The following is an 18,028-nucleotide window of genomic DNA, read 5'->3' as shown; positions in this document are numbered from 1 at the left end:
ACATTTCAAGGAAAAACACATCACACCAGCAGCAGCATAATTCTGTTTATTTGCATTTTATGTTCAAGAAAGAACTCCAAGTACACAATCTTCCATTATTTTTTAAGAAAGATATAGTTGGCCAACAAAAACTTGAACCAAGGTCAACAAGGTGTTAAGGGATGAGTAATCTGCTTCAGAGGGTTTTGTATCACAACCGAGCCACCAGTCTAATCTTTTCTTACATCCTTCTGTGGCTTTCAAGCCCAAAGTAGATCTCAATGGAAGCTTTAAAAAAATTAAATATTCTTTGAAAATGGCACTGTCGCATTTAGTGAATATTAAACAAAAATCAAGCAAGCAAATTTCAGATGCCCTAACAAGTATTTACAGCATCAAGATGACTCCTATGCGAGGCAGACTCCAAATAAACAACAGAACTTATAAACTGTGACTCAGTGCTGCTGTGTTTTGGTAGCTTTATGTTAGACTAATATTAGGCTTTGGTCACAGAGACGATAACTTGACAGTAGGACCACTTCATTGTTGGTTTTGGTCATTTCAGGAAATCAACCAAACAAGTGATTTAAAAATGGCCAATGGCCATCCAGTGCTACTGTTTGATCTTCCTTCCAGTCGATTATCAAGTTTTTGACAAACTTGACAAGTAACAGACAGATGCACAACAACAAAAACAACTCTGCTTCTCTTCTATAATATTTGCAATTATCTGAGACTTTGACGAGATTATATTTGGACCTCCCGTGTTATACCGCATAATTGTGCAATAACCTTCAGCACCTTTGAACTACTAAAAATATCAAATGTAACAAGTCTACAACAGCCAATTCAATAATAGCTGTTACAGTAATATAATGAACACACTACAGTATGACACAATCTACAGTGTAAACAAAGCACAGAAATAATTCAGGAATGTTCCTGCCCTTCATGGCATCAATCATATAATACAGCTGTTTCCTTGTGCTTCCTTTGACTTGTGTTTGCCCCTGTCAGAAAACACAGATGCACAACAAAGGCACATTAAAGAACAAAGCATGAACATTTTCCCCCTCATAAATCTAGATTTACAAGTATATTCTTGTCTCCCAGACATCACTTGTTGTCACCTTTCCCCACACCTTCCCTGTTATCTTTCTCCCCTCCTGACACATTTCCCCTGTCTTCAGAAATGCTTTTCTGCTTCATTTATTCATTAATATTAGGCAGCATCTATTTGTCTTTTGTTCCCAAAACATTCTTGAACAACAATTATTTGTGGTCTTCTTGACTTTCCTTACTGTTGATTTTCAGATCTTTAGGTTATTAATGTTGCATTCATTGTGCTGCTCAGGATAAGAATGTAAGCTCACAACAACAATAAAAAGATAAATCTATCATTCTTACCTTCTTAGATTCTCTACATCTTCTATAGTCTCTGGCAGAGCGACTCCACTCATCTCAGGTAACATTGTCACCAATCCACTGTACAGCACCGACATCACACCTGAAATAAATTTAACATGAAATGGCAAAAAAAACAAACTTAAATTGGTACATTTGCATTCTCCCTATGTATCATTTCACATTAAGAGAAGGACTAAAAATTTACCGTAAAGAAAAAGAGGCAACTCCTGCGAAATGTTGGCCAGTCGATAAAGCAAGAACGGGGCTGCAATCGCTCCAAGGTCGCTCGCTGATGAACACACTGAGACACCCACATTTCTAAGAGGAAATGTAAATACACAGTCCAGTAAGACACTATTCGTTTTAGTACTGAACATTAAGAGTGTACAACCACAACAGCTGATGCTTTTAGCAATGTGCTTACACCAGCAAGCTAATGTGCTGATTCTGAGCAGGTACGTATGGTACATGCTAAAGGCAAAATATGGCAAAATGCTGAAACATGTCACTCCACAAAACCACAAATGTGGCAATAGAAAAAAAGTTGGAGGGTCAACAAATTATTGAAATATGTGTGGGAACCATCAAAGTATCATAGCAATCCAGTATGTGAGTATGTGATAATTGATCCCTTTTATAAACTGAAACCTGCTTCTAATTCACCAAGTGAAAAACCTGAAAAATGTCTCAATATTGACACAGATGTTTGTTACTTAAAGTAAATCAAAAACAGTTTCTGTCTTTTCTGATTCAACGAGTTGAGGCTTGTTCCAGAAGCTGTTTTAGATTTGGACATTCACTTAAGACTGGCAGACACATCTTTTTGTCTGGTTATGTACTGCAGCTTGTTTATCATCTTTCACAGCTCATAAAAACAAATCCACTTCTACCAACACTCAGCGTTTTCACACCTCAGAGGTGTCGGATACATCTCTGTGTTTGCAAAGTTCACAGTTTCGAATCCAATGGCAACAGCAAGCCTCCCGATGATTGCAATCGACTTTTTTAGCCAGTCGAAATCTGTAAGACAGAAGAAGAAAAGTCCATGTAGCATCATGACTTTACCAATCAAGGGACTGACATTACCAACAATTGCTCATCAACTGGAGAATCACCGCATCCACCATCAGTTGTACTTACCCATAGAGACAAAGGGGATTATGAGGCAGGCAACACCAGCGGTGAAGTTAGATATGGCCATGAGGGACCGTCGACCAACTCTGTCAACTAGCAGGTAGAAGATGAGGCCAGAGGGAAGCTCCACCACAGCAGAAATGAAGAAGTCCAAGTACAGGTTGTCACCAGTGAGGCCAAGCCGCAGGACGAGGCCTTGAAACACAACAGTGCTGGTAAACCTGAGAGCAGAGGAATATCAAATTTGTGAAATTATGAGCACCTCTTCCAAGAGCCATAAGTATGATGTTAGTGCTGGTAAACCTGAGAGCAGAGGAATATCAAATTTGTGAAATTATGAGCACCTCTTCCAAGAGCCATAAGTATGATGTTTTATAGTATTGTGTAGTAGTGAGCAACTCAATATGAAATCACAAAAACTGACTTACCAGGCATACGTCAAAATGAGCGTGTTTTTTCTTATATTTGGTGTCCTAAACAAATCCATAACTGATACAGGAACCACATCTTTCTTTTCCTCCAAAAGAAGTATCTGAAAGATCAAATTGACTCTGTTAGATGCAGTAAATCAGATTTTCACATTTTTATTAGCACTGACCATTTACACTAAACAAAGACAATAATGTCAGGAAACACAGTATGTAAAAAATATTGACCTACCTCTTGAAGATTATGTGGTAAAGTTCTCCCATTGCATTTTGCAATGTTAGCAGTAATTCTCATGGCCTCTGTAGTTCTTTTTTGTGAAAACAGCCAGCGTGGAGATTCAGGAACAATCCTGAAAATAAATGGCACACATGTAGTCATGAGAGTCAAAAGATAAATAGGACTGGCATATATGAGGCAAACCTGACTGTATAGTATTCATACCAGTAGTATGAGATAAACAGAAAGCAGGGCACACTCATGACCAGCTGCAGAGTCCTCCAGGATGACAGGAAGTAAGCCAGACCAGGCAAGATGACCATGCCAATGGAGTAGAAAGTCCGACTCACCATGGAAACAAATTTTCTGTTTTCTGATCCAAAGAACTCGATCACTACATCAAAGATGATACGTTTTAGCTGTCAGAATACACTTTTACATATGTGTTTGACAAAATGTAGAAATGCAAGAGAGCCAAAATATTATTATTAAAGCAGAAGTAAGTGGTCCGGTCGTTTTCGCTAATGCTGCGTTCCAGGCAGGCTTTTGAAATCGTAAATTACAGCTTCAAGTCACAACTTACGACTTTGTAGCGTTCCAGGCAACCCACTCGTGTTTTTCCGACCTGTTTTACCGGTGAAAGTCACTATAACGGCCACTCGTAACTTCCGACCGGTAAACTCGTACCAGATCTAACTGGTACCACTTCACGGTCGGAAAAATACGAGTTTCCTTGAACGCACCATAACAGTCCTCGTCCCTACGTCACCACATTCACGCGCATCCCTTGGCTGCACACACAGCCCTGCATGCCGTTCTCTCTCCTCATTGGATAAAAACTGTAGGATACGATAAATGTTTTCTCTTCGGCTCAGAGCAGAGCAGAGGGACTGAGAGACCCGTGTTTCAGACCAAACACTCTATGTGATGCTGTCGGAAGATATAACTATTTAAGACTTATATTAACACAAATATATCACTTACTTCTGCTTTAACCAATGTAACCATGAATACACCCCTGCAACCCTTTGCCTACCTTTTTTAGGCCCCAGTAAAAATCATATAACAGACTTATTTTGATTTTACCGTTTTCTGGTTATTGACCTTTAGACAGCTACTGTGTGTGAGATATATTTGAAACCCAGAATTTCCTGCAACTCAGTGTTTCTACGTACCAAGTACATAGGTGGCGGTCCACGCTCCCTTCCCAAAAAACCCTTGAAAGAATCTAAAGATGAGCAGCAGCAGGTACCATGGTGACAGCATTACACCTACACCTGAGATACCAAGGCCAAGCATCGATGCAATCAAACATGGTTTTCTACCAAACCTGTGAAAAGACCAAACACAATTTATTACTGTTACAACAGATGCAAGCTTATCAATAGACATTGCTAATAGACATTGCTAAACTGACCACCAACCTGTCAGCCAGGTAGCCAGTGACAAAAGCGCCGACAAAAAATCCACAAGCCAGGCAAACCTGATTCAGATCAGCAAGCCAGGATTTCTCGCAGACTAGTGAGAACTAGGAGACAAGATTCAAGATAATCATAACTATTAGAAACTTTTATAGTGAAGGTCTAGACAGCAATACATAATTCAATGAAGGATTCAGAAAACCTAAATGAAAAGGAGGCTGAAATTTGAAGGAAAAAGAAGAAATTCTCATAAAAACGGCTTGTTTGTGTTATTTCTCCTTCAGACATGAGTATTACGGTACTAGTGATTTATGTAGTTTCCTCCTAGGGGATAAAAGTCAAGTTCAAAAGCAGCATTAGAGAACAGTAATAGAAACTCTTGTCAAATGATCTACTTATATACCTTAGAGCTGGGGCAGTGTACCTACCTCTGAAACAATCGTGCTGTGGCTGGTATCAAACACCCATCTGCTGTCACAAGGCACTAATGCAGTTGTGTTAGAAGTCAACAACCAGTTCAGTTCATCACATTTGTGTTGGCTTTTGTTCCAGACCACATCAAATCTCTCACAGTGGCTGAAGGATCCTGAATGTTCAGAGTGGGGGACAGTGACTTCCCGCGCCTCAGCCTTTGTCCAGCCACAGTCCTCCTGAAGGAGCTCAGCCCCTGGACCCCAACACCAGTGATTCGGGGTGTGCGACAAGAAAACAACCCCAACAAGTACAAAAGCAAAAATGACTAAAGGAAAGGAGCCAAGTGCAACAATCTTCCTCTGGAAAGGCCCAAAGTCTCCTATGTGGCTAATCAGTTTGTCTACATTTGCCATCTCTGCTGATTATCTATTAACTGGCATAAAATGCTTGGTCTGTCAAAGCAGCTCCAATCTGAGGATGCCACGAAGAGACGCGACTTTAAAGAGATCAGTTGGGCCAGAGTGTTGATCAAGGTCCACCTTCCTTTCTCACGTTTCAGTTTACTGGTCATCTTTTCAAGGAATTGTCAAGATTATAAAATCATTGGAAGTGCACTGTTACCAAACCACACTTTATGGACCATGTTTGCAAGATACCAGGCATTTGGCTTTCTATTGTTACCAGACCACCTATATTCCAATCAGGGAAACAATTTTTTCCCCTCTTTTTCTTCTTCGCAATTATCAGTGGCATTTTTTTTGTTGTTGTTGTTGTTTTTAAATGGAGTGATACATATGCAAGCTACGAGGAACTGCCCCTAAAGCAGAAAGGACAGTAACCACTGTGACGTCATTCAGAAGTTCCCAAGGAAACAGGAAGCTCAGACTAAGCTCCTCTACTGTCGCCATCTTGGCATTGCGTGACCCAACCTAACTCCATCCAAAAATGGGTGAAGAGGTGAGGCTACTTGGAGCCATGTCTTCAGCCCATGTTGGTTTATGGCAAGCACCCATGACACCCTGACAGACCTCATTGACTTGCTTGGCTTTATTGACAGGTCTTGACAAATACATGAAAAAAAAAAAACAATTGGACAAACATTTCTGATCTCAAGAGGATAAATTTGAGGATTTCCTGACTTGAGCTGTGGTGCTCAAGGATGGATGGATGGATTGGCTTAAAATTTGGTGCAGCCATTCATGGCACCCCAAATGACGTTGGGTTATCCCCTGATTTTTGAGTTATTTGCTGGACAATTGACAACATTTGGCCCAATTTTGCTTGGCCTTACTTAAACAATAACACCAATATTCTGCGAAAGACTAACACTAGTGAGACAGTAGTGAGTAGTTAGGATGTACAGTATAGCATACTGTAAACATTAACCAACAACAGAGCATTTCAAAGAAATTACACCATAATCCAAGTTACTGAGTTCTTCTTTTTCATAACTTCAGCATTTATACAAGGATTGACACCATGTGACTTCCATGTGATATAACTGATTACACAATACCCATCTTACAATACCCATCTTATGTGACTTTTAGAGAAATTGGCTCAGCTCATTGTCTTTGGTTGACCTTGAGTAGCTGGACATATTTATATATATTTCTTATCCTCCTATTTTAGGCTATTACTGTGTACTGATAAGATACTATCCAGGAACTTCCAGAACTTTCAATCATGCAGTGAACCATAAATCTGTATTTTGCATCTCCCTAGTTCCCCCACACTTTAATCATGTATTCTACTGTAGATCATAAATGTGCTCTAAATGAGCATACACGTATTTGTTTTCCTCAGAAAACCAAGTCTCTTCTTTATTAAAATGTCCTTCTGGATGACTAAAGATCCATCAAATCCAATTAGAAAGCACAAACTGAAGTCCCAACCACTTAATGGAGTAAACAAAGTCTCAATTTGTGGCTGCTGTTGTTTTCACATAGCCTACACTGTATTGTATGTGGTGAAATTTCTTACTCAACTAATAGACTGCTGTATACGTCGAGCAAGTGAATACACGATTCACACGATATTACTTTAAAACTTATGTTGTTTATTTGTATGATTACAAAATGATCTCAATACATTTTGTTAGGAAAGTACACACATTTTCAATTTGTGGCATAATTGTTACAATACGTATCTATCATTTTTACAACACACAACAATGTATGAAGTGACATCACCTGTTTCTGTCTTCTTTTAATTACCCTTAATCTGAGTTTATTCTTCACAGTGCAGATAAGATGTCGTCAACTGAGGGTCGGTCTATTGGACTCTGGCAGCAGTGAGAGAACAGCACCCTCCCATGTTCGTCCAAAACAAAGTTGCCCCCCAGCTGTAAAATACAGGTAAAACAAAATCAATTAAAACATACAAGAATCTCCAATGGAGAACTGGGACTTTATATGTCTAGCAGCAAGTTCTGCTGCTGCCACTTCAAATATTATATCCTTAGCACAGTAACATTTTACCTGAAACATGTCGTCCTGTATCGATGGAAGGTCTTTTGGAAACTCCATATTATCAGCCACGTACTCAGCATAGAGCAGCATGTTGCTGAAGTTTAACACTTTCTTCAGAGATGCCTCCAGGCCGAATGCAGCGTACATCTAAAATACACAACACATTTTCTTTTGTTTATCCAAGTACGATGTGTGTTGCGTTATTCTTAACCTCTGTCACATGGTGTTGACCCCTGACCTGTCTATCGGGGTCCAACAGCATGTCATACTGACAGCCTGTCTCCTGCAGCCAGTGTGCAGCTCCCTCCTGACAGCCAAATGAAACCACCACCACTTCTACAGAGTGGGCATCCAGGCATCTCTGCAAAAAAAAACAAGAAAAAAAAAAACGTTCAGTATTATCCAAGGGCAGCTATGCTTTTAACAGCGTTTTAGCTATTTGTAATGGTCCAAAGGTGCTGACTTTAGAGCTTGTGGTCTGAATTGACTGTGGTTACTTCTGAGAATAACACTGCACTAATAATTACATTCATTTCAAATTCATTTGCTGTTAAGATTTCTGTTGACCACGGGAGGAACATAACCGGAGGCTTTCCAGTTTTTGTTCTGTGATAGTGAACTCATCACCCAGTGTGCTTGTTCTGTCTGAAGTATAAAGAGAAATGATTTACACAGAATTCATAATCATGAATGTAGAGCATGAAACAGAACAAACATAACCAGAGGAAAATACTCCAAACTGCATATTAAATTCAACATGTAGCAGTTATGAGCATTTTATTTTTAAGGAGGGAGAACAGAGAATCATCAGGTTTTAACTATATACAATATATAAACATACATTTCCTGTAAAACTGGGAAAGCACAGTCATGATTATTATTTGAGACACCTTTGATACACACAGTTGATGTAAAAATATTGACGTAATGGCTTTAAATGCTTTCATATATTGTATATCAGTGAGGGAGACACGTGATTGTATTGTGAGCCTCGATACCTGATTCTTCTGTAGATCTTTCAGATGGAGACGGCAGAGTAGACAGGAGAACTGTCTGATTAACACGAGCAGGATCTTTTTACCTCTACCCAGATATTTCTGCAGCATCACTGTTCTGAGAAGCACACCGAAAGAATAAAACAAAATGCTCAAGAACACACAAGTTTTAACAGATATGCTCAGGTAATTGATGATGTTTCAAGGAGAACAGTTGAAAAAAAGGAAATGAATCAAACTCACTCTCCTGTCTTGGCATCGATGAGAGGCGTGTCTGGTGAGATCCATCTGGACTGATGGTCACCAGCCAGTGATTTAGCGCTAAGTTGCAACTCATCATCCAAATGTTGTAGAAAGGAATCCCACTGCACCTGTGTTGTATCAACCACACTCAGTGAGAATAAAAGAGATCAGATGATTGTGCTCTGGAGATTTTATTCTTTAAACTGAAACACTGACTCACTGCGAGCTGCTGAAAGTCTTGCACAGCGTCACGTAAAGCAGCACAGCTGGAAATGCAAAGTATGTAGTTTAGAGTCTGTAAATTACTTTATCAATAAATGACTTATTGCACAATAAGGTGTCTCCCAGCAGTTTTTCACTAAACAAGGAACTGAATGAGTCTAAATCCTGTTTAGGACGGTACACCTGAATATCTTAGATGGCGATCATTTGTCTATTTCCTACATGTGCCAAGAAATGTTCTATGGCAGTTTTAAGTGCAAAGCTCTGAGACTTGATGCTTTAAGAAGACGTAAAATCTTACTCATTGTTTTTTCTCCACAGATCCTCTGCATCATTTTTCCTCTTAACAGACAGGCTGTGAAAGCGGAAAGAAAAAAACCCAGGTAAACAACTAATTTTTAAATGCAGTGCTGAAACTGTGTGGCAATGTGCCCTGTATGCTACAGTCACATGGTGTCCAGATACTGTGGTTACTGCTCAGAACCTGCTATACAAAGCTGCAGCAGCGTCAATCAGGCCCAGCAGTGACTGTTTTTGCCCAATGCGGATTTTCTGTCTGATGAATTTCTGGAAAGAGCCTGTGAGAGATACAGTGAAAAGTTAGCATGTACTGTAGCAGTCTGTTAGGGTTAATTCTTTAAGTCTAATGATTGACAGGCCTCCTGCTGTCCCCACGCAGGCTACGACCATAAATCATCTGCCAACTGCACAGCACTGTGTCTGCGTGGCTATTTTTATGTGCACTTGTCTGGCCTTGCAGAATGCTGCCTACCTTCTTCTTTGCTGTCCTTCTCGGCGAGGTCCAGCAGAGCTTTTCCATTTTCGACAAAAGCTGTGAGAGCTTTTACACAAGAGACCGCGGTTGGGTTTTCTCCTTCGGCCATTTTCAGTTTAGAATGTGCACCTTCAATAGTTTGGCTATATGCAGCTACTTATCAGTGCAGCGCCGTCAAATAACAGTCTGCTGCTGTACTTCTCTCCAAGTCCATTTAGGACAAATGGGAAAGTAAATATTCTGTTTAAAGGGGCCCTCAACTGACTGTGCACAACAAAAGCTTTTGATAGACAACCCACTACTCAGCCTGTGAAACTATTTGTGTAATGTCTTCTGTGGCAGTTGCTTTTCTTCCTTCCTTTTTTGTTTTTGTTTCAGAAAACAAGGGCACATACAGTATATATATTTATTCAAAACAGTGAAAATGCAGGACCTCATTAGAAATATATTTAGCACAGTTTAAACCCCTGATCTCATGATTTCTGCTGTAATATTGCATAGAAATACAAAATCAATGCACAAAGATTAGTATTAGTATTAGTATTATTATTATATTATATTATATTATTATTATTATTATTATTATTATTATTATTATTATTATTATCGTGGGTGTACAGGGCCTGTAAATCTACACTACTGTATCTCATGAGTCTCAGTGTAATAAGTAATATAGTGTAGTCTATTATTACATATGCGACTAAACTAAGTGTCTTATCTGATATGGGGAAGTTGAAGCTTTGATCAGATGATCAGGTGATAAGAATATGGATGCTTGAAGGCTAAAAAACTGATTGTTATCCACTAATCTTTTTGTAGAAGATTCAAAATAAGTCGACAGCCCCTTGTTCCTTGTAGTCTGTATTCCAGCCTTCGTCAATCTTCAATGATAATGTCATTTAAATACAGGTATCTATAATGTAATAAGTGGGTATTAGTGGTCACCACCAGTTTTTACATTTGGCTTCTTCGTAATTGTTGTTGTTTTTTTTTCATGTCTTTGACGGACGAATCTAAATCCTATGCCCTCGGCCTTCACTGCTGTTCTCATGGAGAAACAGCCAATCAGAGGCATGAATTGAAAATGCATCAAAGGTGGTTGCACTTCAGACTCTGTTCTAAGTTTTCACGAAACAGATTTTTCAGCTCGATAACTCATATAGTATTTTTATTTATTTATTTATTTTTTACTTTTTATCGAATTATGTTTTGTATCACAGTAACACAGTATTGATTATCGGCTGAAGAGTTTGTGCCCATCAAAACTGTGAAGTGAGTTACAGAAGGTCATCTATGGAGAAAATAAATGAGAGTTTCACCGTCAGAAACAGATTTCTTCCTCTCTGCAGCTCTATAGGTACAGAATGTGTGTAGAAAATAGGCAAGCATGCTTTTGGATCTCTGTGTTTGAAAAGCCATGAAGCTGCTTCGTTGTAATTGACCTGTTGCAGGAAATAAAACAAAGCATCAGGATCACACACTGGAGACTAAAGCCGGCTTTTTTTATTTTTTTTATTTTATTGCTATGAATCTCACATGAACCAGGTTTCCTTTCACAGTAGTTGCATTAATCAACTGACTCCATCTCCAAATCTCTCTGTTCTTGGTCTCCGTCCTCCTTTGCTTCCTGTTCGCTCCCCTGTATGTGGTTCTCCTCTGGCCCCTGGACGCCCTCAGACTGTCCTTGTGATTGGCTAGCGACTGTTTCTGTAGGTACGACGTGAGAGATTGTAAAAGAACCGGCAATCTCTTTCAGACGGGCCTGCTCGGCTTTCAGTTTCGCCAGCTCCTTGGTCAGTGGAGTTTCCGGTGTCGGGGCAGCAGCAGCAGCAACTGGAGCAGCAGCAGCAGCAGCAGGAGTAGCAGGGGATTCAGGAGTCTGATCTTGGTGGTCGTCTTCTGGGTCTTTAGCGGCCTCCTGCACCTCAGCGACTTTCTCCTCTGTTGCTTCAGAGGTGGCGACGCCTGGTTGACCTCCAGCCTGCATCTTATCATAGAGACTCTTCCTCTCCTCCTGCAAAGCTCTGCACAGATTCTCAAGCTTCTGGTTCTTGATGGTGACGAGCTCAAACTCCTTTTCCTTGATGGCTTTCTGTTAAGGAGTCAAACGCAGGTAACATGAGTAGAAGTGGGGAAATCTTTGTCTTTTTCTTGCAAACAGATTTCTGTCAGCGGGCTTTGCATTTTGCAGCCTAAAATAATCCTTATTTTCAGGGTATAAACAACTGAAGAAAAGTCTTTCTTACATCTGCCACCATGTCAATGAGGCTCTTGTTGCAGCCATCAAAGCGAGTCTTCCATGACTGGCACTCCTTCTCCAGCTTTTTCATTTTCTTGGCCATCTACAACACACACACACACACACACACAGAAAAATAAAAATCACAATACACTGCACATAATCAAAGCAGCTTCTAAAAATAAGTGCCACAGTGGAGTGTAGGATTATACAGTTTGTCAGATTTTTGAAGTTATTGTAAATCTCATGGGATGTTTTTCCTCTCGTAGTCCTGTTTTCATGATCACTTTATTGGCAGGTAACCTAAATAATCCAACCAGTATCTGGAGGCTGACAAATATATCATGTAAAACCGTTCTTACTTTGTCCATGTCCTGTTTGAAGCTGCTGTAGACACTGTTACTCTTTGATACCGTGCCCTGGAACTCATCAAACTTCTGGGAGTACATATCGAGCTGTGGAGAAACAATGAGAAATGTATTATACATGTCTGTAGGGAGGTAGAAAAACAAGCCACTTTCGCCCATGTTACTGTACCTGGGTCTTCATATTGATCTCTTGCTCCTTCATGACCTTCACTTGCAATTTATATTCTGCAGTCTGCTTGAGCAGCTGTGGAACAGTGGAATAGTCCATGAAAATGAGCATTAGAGGATTAGAATTGCAAACACATAATTAAAATGCTTGTAGCACACAAAACCTTACAAGATCTCTTTCCAGCTTGTGCTTCTCCTCTGACTCCTTCAGTATCATGTTTGCTTGTGTGAGTTTGGTTTCCAGCAGCTTTTCTTTCAGGTCTCTGTGTTTGAAGACCTTTTCCAGGTTCTGGAAGACATTCAGGTGAATTTATGAGTCGTTTTCACACAGAAAGCTGTTTCATTTCTTGCTCAGGGAGCTTTGGCTACATAAAATTGAAATACTGTAGCTAGTAAATGTAAGAGCTGGGTGGAATTTGCCAGTAATTCATGTGTTTGGTCGGGACATAGAGGCCCAGATGCATCAAGTTTTAGTTTTTAGTTTTTTTTTTACTTTAAGGCCAATTCAAGCATTGTTAAGAGGTTGTATGCGGATTGTGAGGACAAAGTCACATAATCATGTTCCCCTGAAACTGCCTAAATGTTGTGTCCTTAGCATGTGGTAGGATCCATACCGCCTCTCGCTGGTCGTATTGTGAAATGAGTCCCTTCAGCTTTTCTGCCAGAGCGCTGTTCTCCTGGCACAGTTTGGTGTTGCGGCTGCTGTGTTCCTCGATTTGGGCCTGAATCTCGCTGAGCGTCCCCTGGAAGTGGGTGGTGATTTCTTTCCTCTTCAGGTCGTCCTCCCTGCACCTCTGCAGTGTCTCTTCCTGTGTTTCAAGGACAGAGAATAGAGCTCAAACCACACCGTACAAGATGCATGCACAAGGTGTCCATGTGTGCAGCTTCTCTTGGTCCTTTTTTTCCTTCTTTCTCATCACCAGTTTTTATGTTAATTAGCCACTGCTCCAATGGTCGGCCATACAATTTATTGTATAGCACCGTATATGTAAACACTAGAGTCAGAGGAATTGCTTCTATAAGCCTCAGGTTAAAGGACACTGTAGGTTAACTGTCTCCATTTTTTCATCTTTTTTCAAGTAAAAAGAAAATGATTTATTTCATGGTTAGAGTTTGCTGCTCTCCATATACTGTATACATATCATACATAATGGCTTATGTTATTTCTTTGTCCAGTTGTTTGATGAACCAAACAAGCCATTTCTCTCTGGTCTTTGACCTTCAATTGACTATGTTTTAAATGATTAAGTGGCAGATTGAGAGAGAAAAAATCTGCAGATAGTTCAATGATTGAAATAGCCAAATGTTAGTTGAATTTTCTCTTTAAATCAAATCAAAGTGTTTCTACACTGTAATGACAACTAATTACAGAGTAACTGCTTTTTCAGTTCATACATGAATATTATATTTACAGCTTAGTGTGAAATATTCAAAAGAGCAATATTCCTTTACATTCAGTGTAAATTATAGATATTATCTGCCTTTTTTCATTCACATTCACCAAAAGGTGTATTTAGTCCCACACTACTCCCTATGTGGTCCATGTAAAGTCCACTAAATGGAGTTTGCAATTTTGTAGAGCTGTCTGACTCATAGTATCCCACAATAGCCAAGTAATAAAATACAAGAAAGAAAACGGTGTAGAGAAAATGTCCTCTCTAGTGTCTGAAAGTGTAGCGAGGGAGGAGGAGTAAATGTGTCATTTCTGACACAACCTTAATGTCATTGGCGAGGGTGGACTGGAATAACACTTGGCTTCATCATGTGAGTTGTGTGTGTGACAGTTTGAGAGGTCAAACCCTGAGCTTTGACATAATGGCAGATCTGTGGTGCCAGCTGATGTCACCTCCTGTGGAGCGCAACATATGGTGACACCAAAACTCAATTAACAGCACCTGGTAACTTCAGTAGCTGCAGATACCATGCGTGGACTTTTATATTATACTGCTTATTACTACTACTAGTACTACTACTACTGCAGTAACAGTACCTTCAGGGTCTTGTTGTGCCTCTGCAGCTCTCTGCACAGCCCCTCCAGTTTACTTCGAGCCAGCACGGCCCGGCTGTGCTCGCTCTGCAGCTGGTCCTTCTCCTTCATCACTTGGAGCAACTTCTTCTGCAGAACCTTCAGCTGTTTCTGATCACTGCGATGCTCCTCCAACTGCAAAAAGCACACAGAGGAAATCTATCACATATCCATAAGGGAGGAAAAAAAGAAATCAATCCCGTACAGCTCTGGAGAGAAGTATATTTTCTCTTTTTGATTTCTCCTTTGCCTCTATTCATCATCCACTCACCAGCTCAGCATGCTTCTTGATGATGGCCTCCAGTTTCTTTTCTGGAGAGTCAAGTTTGTTCAGACTTTGCATCAGCAGCATGGCTTCCTTCCCTTGAACAGCCACAGAGAATTTAAAGTTAAACATCACCCGCCGTTGTCAGCGATCACACTTAAGCGTGCGGTGAATCAGGTTGATCATGTGCAGATATGTGAATATAATTTAACTTTTCTTTACAAAAGAAAAATACGCATGAAATTATTTTTTGGAAAACCCATCTGGGATTACGACAAGTCTCTCGCCCCGAACTGTGAAAAACCACTTTGGTGCATGAGTCATCTGAGCAAACTATAAAGGGATTGTGAAAATACTATTTTACCTGCAATTGTGTTGCAGACAGATGCACTTACACGCATTTCAGCTCTGCTTACACACCTATCAGATTCAGTACAAATGTGGACTTCTGCTGACCGAGCTGAATGAAACCCTCTTCAGCTGAAATCAATAAAACATATTGGGAAGAAGAAGAAGAAAAAAAACACCTAGGTTTTTGAGCATCTTCTTCTCCAGTTTCTGGTCCTTGCGGGCGTCTGCCTCTTTGACGACTGTGACCTCCTCGCCGTCCTCTGGCTCAGCGGGAATCTCGGCAGCCTGGTAGGTGCTAATGATGTCCTCCAGCTGCAGGCCCAGGTCCTCTGTCAGGTCAATGTGCCGACCCTCGGCTGGCAACGCCTCGGGACCGGTGGGTGCAGGGCTGCTCTCCTGACAGGTCTCCATTATTCTGAGCGAGTACTGAGGGGAAGAGAGTTGGTTTCTGTGAAGGACCTTTTAGATGACACCGATTGTAGAGATTAATATATAAGTCCTGGTTTAGGAGCCTTTAGAATTTATATGGTTGTCATACAGGAGTAACAATAAACAGAGCAACAACAGCTGATGTGTCTCTGATGTGCTCCGTGCCTCCTGACGTCTTGACATAGCAAACAACGCCACAACACTGATAACATTGTTTTTCCAAAAGGATAACACACCGACACTTTCAGTATTTATTTTTCTGTAGCCTAGAGAGCAGAGTTTGACCAGACCGAGTCTGTCCTGTTTCCAATGTGTCCTGGTTACGCTACTTGATTTTTGAGTTTTGGAAGCAAGTAAAACATTTAATAAGAAAGTATTTTCAGCTGAAATTAGATTTCCTGATTCGACAGCAGAAAAGCAAACAAAGGTCTCCTTAAGTGTCCCAGTCAGCCATGACAGTGGAGCTGAAACTGTATTTAGTCATCATTGTATTAATTACACCTCTGTCCTTCCTACTGTGACCGTGATGAGGACCCATGCAGCTACACTGATCAATCAGCCAGGCTGATAAACAGTATTGACCAGCACTAGATTTTTATACACTAACATTGCAACAGTGTTTAGTTGATGCATTGATCAGTCAAAGACAGAAAATCTATTGAAAACACTTTGGCTTCTTGATCGTTCTGGTTTAGCTACTACTTGTCTTTTTAATACAACACTAAACTGAAGATCTCTGAGTTTTGGACATGATTATTTTAAAAAAAAACAAGACATCTGAAGACAACTGTTGAACTGTGGGGGTTTACAAAAGGTATTGGGAATATAATATAATGGAAATATTCATGGGATACAGCCCTATTGCAATAGACTACAGTACCAGTTGATTTTCAGCAATAAAATGTTTACAGTGAATATTATTACAGTCACTTCTAACAGATTCTGTTCCCCCTCTAGATAATAATTTGTAAAATTGAATCTGCTTGTGTCTCGTTATCGCAGTTTAAAATCCAAATCCAACATGGTGCTTTTGAACAGTATTGCAGTATTTCTTGGTCTTAACAAAATGTTACGCTAAGATGGACAAAGTCAGGGGAATGTCACCTTTCTGACAACATAACAGAGCTCACTGGTACCCCACAGCGATTGAAATTAAGTGGTATAATGCTTTAGTTTGTGTCTGTCTGGTGCTGTCCAGGCTTCAAGCCAGAGCCTGTTTACTTGCATAAAATTAGTGCAGCCTTCACACTGCCTGTGCTTTCACAAGCAAAGCACATGGCACCTGTTCCAGGCCCCACAGGCTATTTTAAGAACTTCTTAATATGGGCAAGTTATTTATTTATTTCTAATCCACTCTTATTGATGTCAATGTCAGTAGTCGTGTGCACAAAAGCTGCATTTTCCAACTATAAAAAACATCAATGTGACACAAGCAACCCTGTCTATATTCAATATTTTAAAAGGAGGCAGCTATCCAAATGGAAAATCAACTAAAAATAAGTGAGTGTAGGAAAAGGCAGCATTGGAAAAAGAACAGTTGGAGTGCACAATTATTGAAATTAAGCAGTCAAGTTTAGACGGCATGTTCCCTTCAACAAAATGAGTCTGTTTCGTCTCTGTTAACAAATGACACAGGCAAGTCTCCTCATGTTCAACAAATCTTTAGCCTCAGAAAACCATCAAATTCAGACAAACAGTTTTAAGCACTTTTTTAAGGATAAGAAGAGGAGCTTTGGAAAGCATTTAAAACACATGATTTGAAGTTAATTTGAAGTTATTTAAGTGTTAAATGTCCCTGAAGAAGCAGGGGAATGAGCAAACAGGGTTCTTACCAGGACCAGGGGCCAGTGGGGGAAAAGGAAGAGTGTCGAGGGGCTCGGCCAGGCTGCCACCACAGATACAACAGCTGTGATACGACCACCTCAAAATAAATCAGAGGAGCACAGCTCACTCTGAGCAGAGAGAGGGAGGACAAGAGACATGCTATGTCTCCGTCCAGGACACTCCACTTACAACTCATGAACCTCGTCTGATTGTTATCTTTCCAGGAATTCACCCCCCGACTGTGGCATATAGCAGCAGTGTGAATACTAATGTGTTTGAACAAAACTAAAATGCTTCATCGTTTAAAGGTTTTTCTCTGAAGATCTTAATCGGCCATTTTCCTGCGATGCCTCTGCTGCTTTAAACCAACGGCAAAGTGATTTTATTTTAAGCTGGGATGCTGTTAAAAGCCATATAATTATTCTAACAAATGGGCCTGACAGGCCGAGTCACTGAGCAGCAGAGGAAAAAAATGAACCATCTCTCTGATTGGCCAGAATTAGAACAGACCTCCTCCCCAACCCCAAGAAGAGCGTCAGTGCCGGTATAATGCGTTCAAAGATCACTGTCATTTCCTCACTTAATAAATGCTTAACACATCTAGTGCTTAGTTAGAGCGCAGCACACTGTACGTGCCACAGATTCACAGTGG

General features: G+C 40.3%; 3 protein-coding genes and 1 long non-coding RNA gene across 4 annotated transcripts in view; 1 reads left to right on the top strand and 3 right to left on the bottom strand.

Annotated features, from left to right (window-relative positions):
• Positions 1-32: 32 nt before the first annotated feature.
• On the bottom strand, positions 33-5,488 carry slc22a3 (solute carrier family 22 member 3). Its single transcript, XM_085766867.1, has 11 exons — positions 5,015-5,488; positions 4,590-4,693; positions 4,341-4,495; positions 3,391-3,559; positions 3,181-3,298; positions 2,949-3,052; positions 2,527-2,741; positions 2,298-2,406; positions 1,592-1,704; positions 1,387-1,486; positions 33-989 (listed from the first exon to the last, which is right to left on the bottom strand). The coding sequence occupies exons 1-11, from the start codon at positions 5,411-5,413 to the stop codon at positions 941-943; spliced, it is 1,635 nt and encodes a 544-aa protein (XP_085622993.1). The 5' UTR covers positions 5,414-5,488; the 3' UTR covers positions 33-940.
• Positions 5,489-7,051: 1,563 nt separating this feature from the next.
• Positions 7,052-10,062, bottom strand: LOC146963496 (prostamide/prostaglandin F synthase-like). Its single transcript, XM_085767854.1, has 9 exons — positions 9,704-10,062; positions 9,416-9,509; positions 9,233-9,286; positions 8,930-8,975; positions 8,710-8,837; positions 8,470-8,584; positions 7,710-7,832; positions 7,481-7,618; positions 7,052-7,344 (listed from the first exon to the last, which is right to left on the bottom strand). The coding sequence occupies exons 1-9, from the start codon at positions 9,813-9,815 to the stop codon at positions 7,237-7,239; spliced, it is 918 nt and encodes a 305-aa protein (XP_085623980.1). The 5' UTR covers positions 9,816-10,062; the 3' UTR covers positions 7,052-7,236.
• Positions 7,234-18,028, top strand: part of LOC146963493 (uncharacterized) — a 30,602-nt gene continuing 19,807 nt past the window's right edge. The window contains exons 1-2 of the long non-coding RNA XR_015034755.1: positions 7,234-7,357; positions 9,253-9,314. This is a non-coding gene — a long non-coding RNA (uncharacterized LOC146963493). The remainder of the gene's footprint in view (positions 7,358-9,252; positions 9,315-18,028) is intronic.
• Positions 11,204-17,453, bottom strand: txlnbb (taxilin beta b). The gene is made up of 10 exons (XM_085768267.1): positions 17,385-17,453; positions 15,300-15,549; positions 14,779-14,870; positions 14,472-14,642; positions 13,096-13,290; positions 12,651-12,770; positions 12,483-12,557; positions 12,308-12,400; positions 11,953-12,048; positions 11,204-11,798 (listed from the first exon to the last, which is right to left on the bottom strand). Exons 2-10 carry the CDS (start codon positions 15,532-15,534, stop codon positions 11,274-11,276), a joined length of 1,602 nt encoding a protein of 533 aa, XP_085624393.1. The 5' UTR covers positions 15,535-15,549; positions 17,385-17,453; the 3' UTR covers positions 11,204-11,273.

This window comes from Trachurus japonicus, chromosome 22, assembly GCF_045865225.1.
Source record: "Trachurus japonicus isolate A0001 chromosome 22, Traja_1.0".
NCBI classification, from domain to species: domain Eukaryota; kingdom Metazoa; phylum Chordata; class Actinopteri; order Carangiformes; family Carangidae; genus Trachurus; species Trachurus japonicus.
This window is presented reverse-complemented; position numbering and strand designations above follow the sequence as displayed.

Coding starts and splice junctions, on each gene's coding strand:
- LOC146963496 (XM_085767854.1), bottom strand. CDS start 9,815: ATGGCCGAAGGAGAAAACCCAACCGCGGTCTCTTGTGTAAAAGCTCTC. Junction 9,510..9,703: donor GAAGGACAGCAAAGAAGAAG/GTAGGCAGCATT, acceptor TATCTCTCACAG/GCTCTTTCCAGAAATTCATC. Junction 8,838..8,929: donor AAGACTTTCAGCAGCTCGCA/GTGAGTCAGTGT, acceptor GATACAACACAG/GTGCAGTGGGATTCCTTTCT.
- txlnbb (XM_085768267.1), bottom strand. CDS start 15,534: ATGGAGACCTGTCAGGAGAGCAGCCCTGCACCCACCGGTCCCGAGGCG. Junction 14,871..15,299: donor GAAGATGCTCAAAAACCTAG/GTGTTTTTTTTC, acceptor TGGCTGTTCAAG/GGAAGGAAGCCATGCTGCTG. Junction 12,401..12,482: donor AGATCAATATGAAGACCCAG/GTACAGTAACAT, acceptor GTTTCTCCACAG/CTCGATATGTACTCCCAGAA.
- slc22a3 (XM_085766867.1), bottom strand. CDS start 5,413: ATGGCAAATGTAGACAAACTGATTAGCCACATAGGAGACTTTGGGCCT. Junction 4,496..4,589: donor ACTGGCTACCTGGCTGACAG/GTTGGTGGTCAG, acceptor GTCTTTTCACAG/GTTTGGTAGAAAACCATGTT. Junction 1,705..2,297: donor ATGTATCCGACACCTCTGAG/GTGTGAAAACGC, acceptor ATTTCCTCTTAG/AAATGTGGGTGTCTCAGTGT.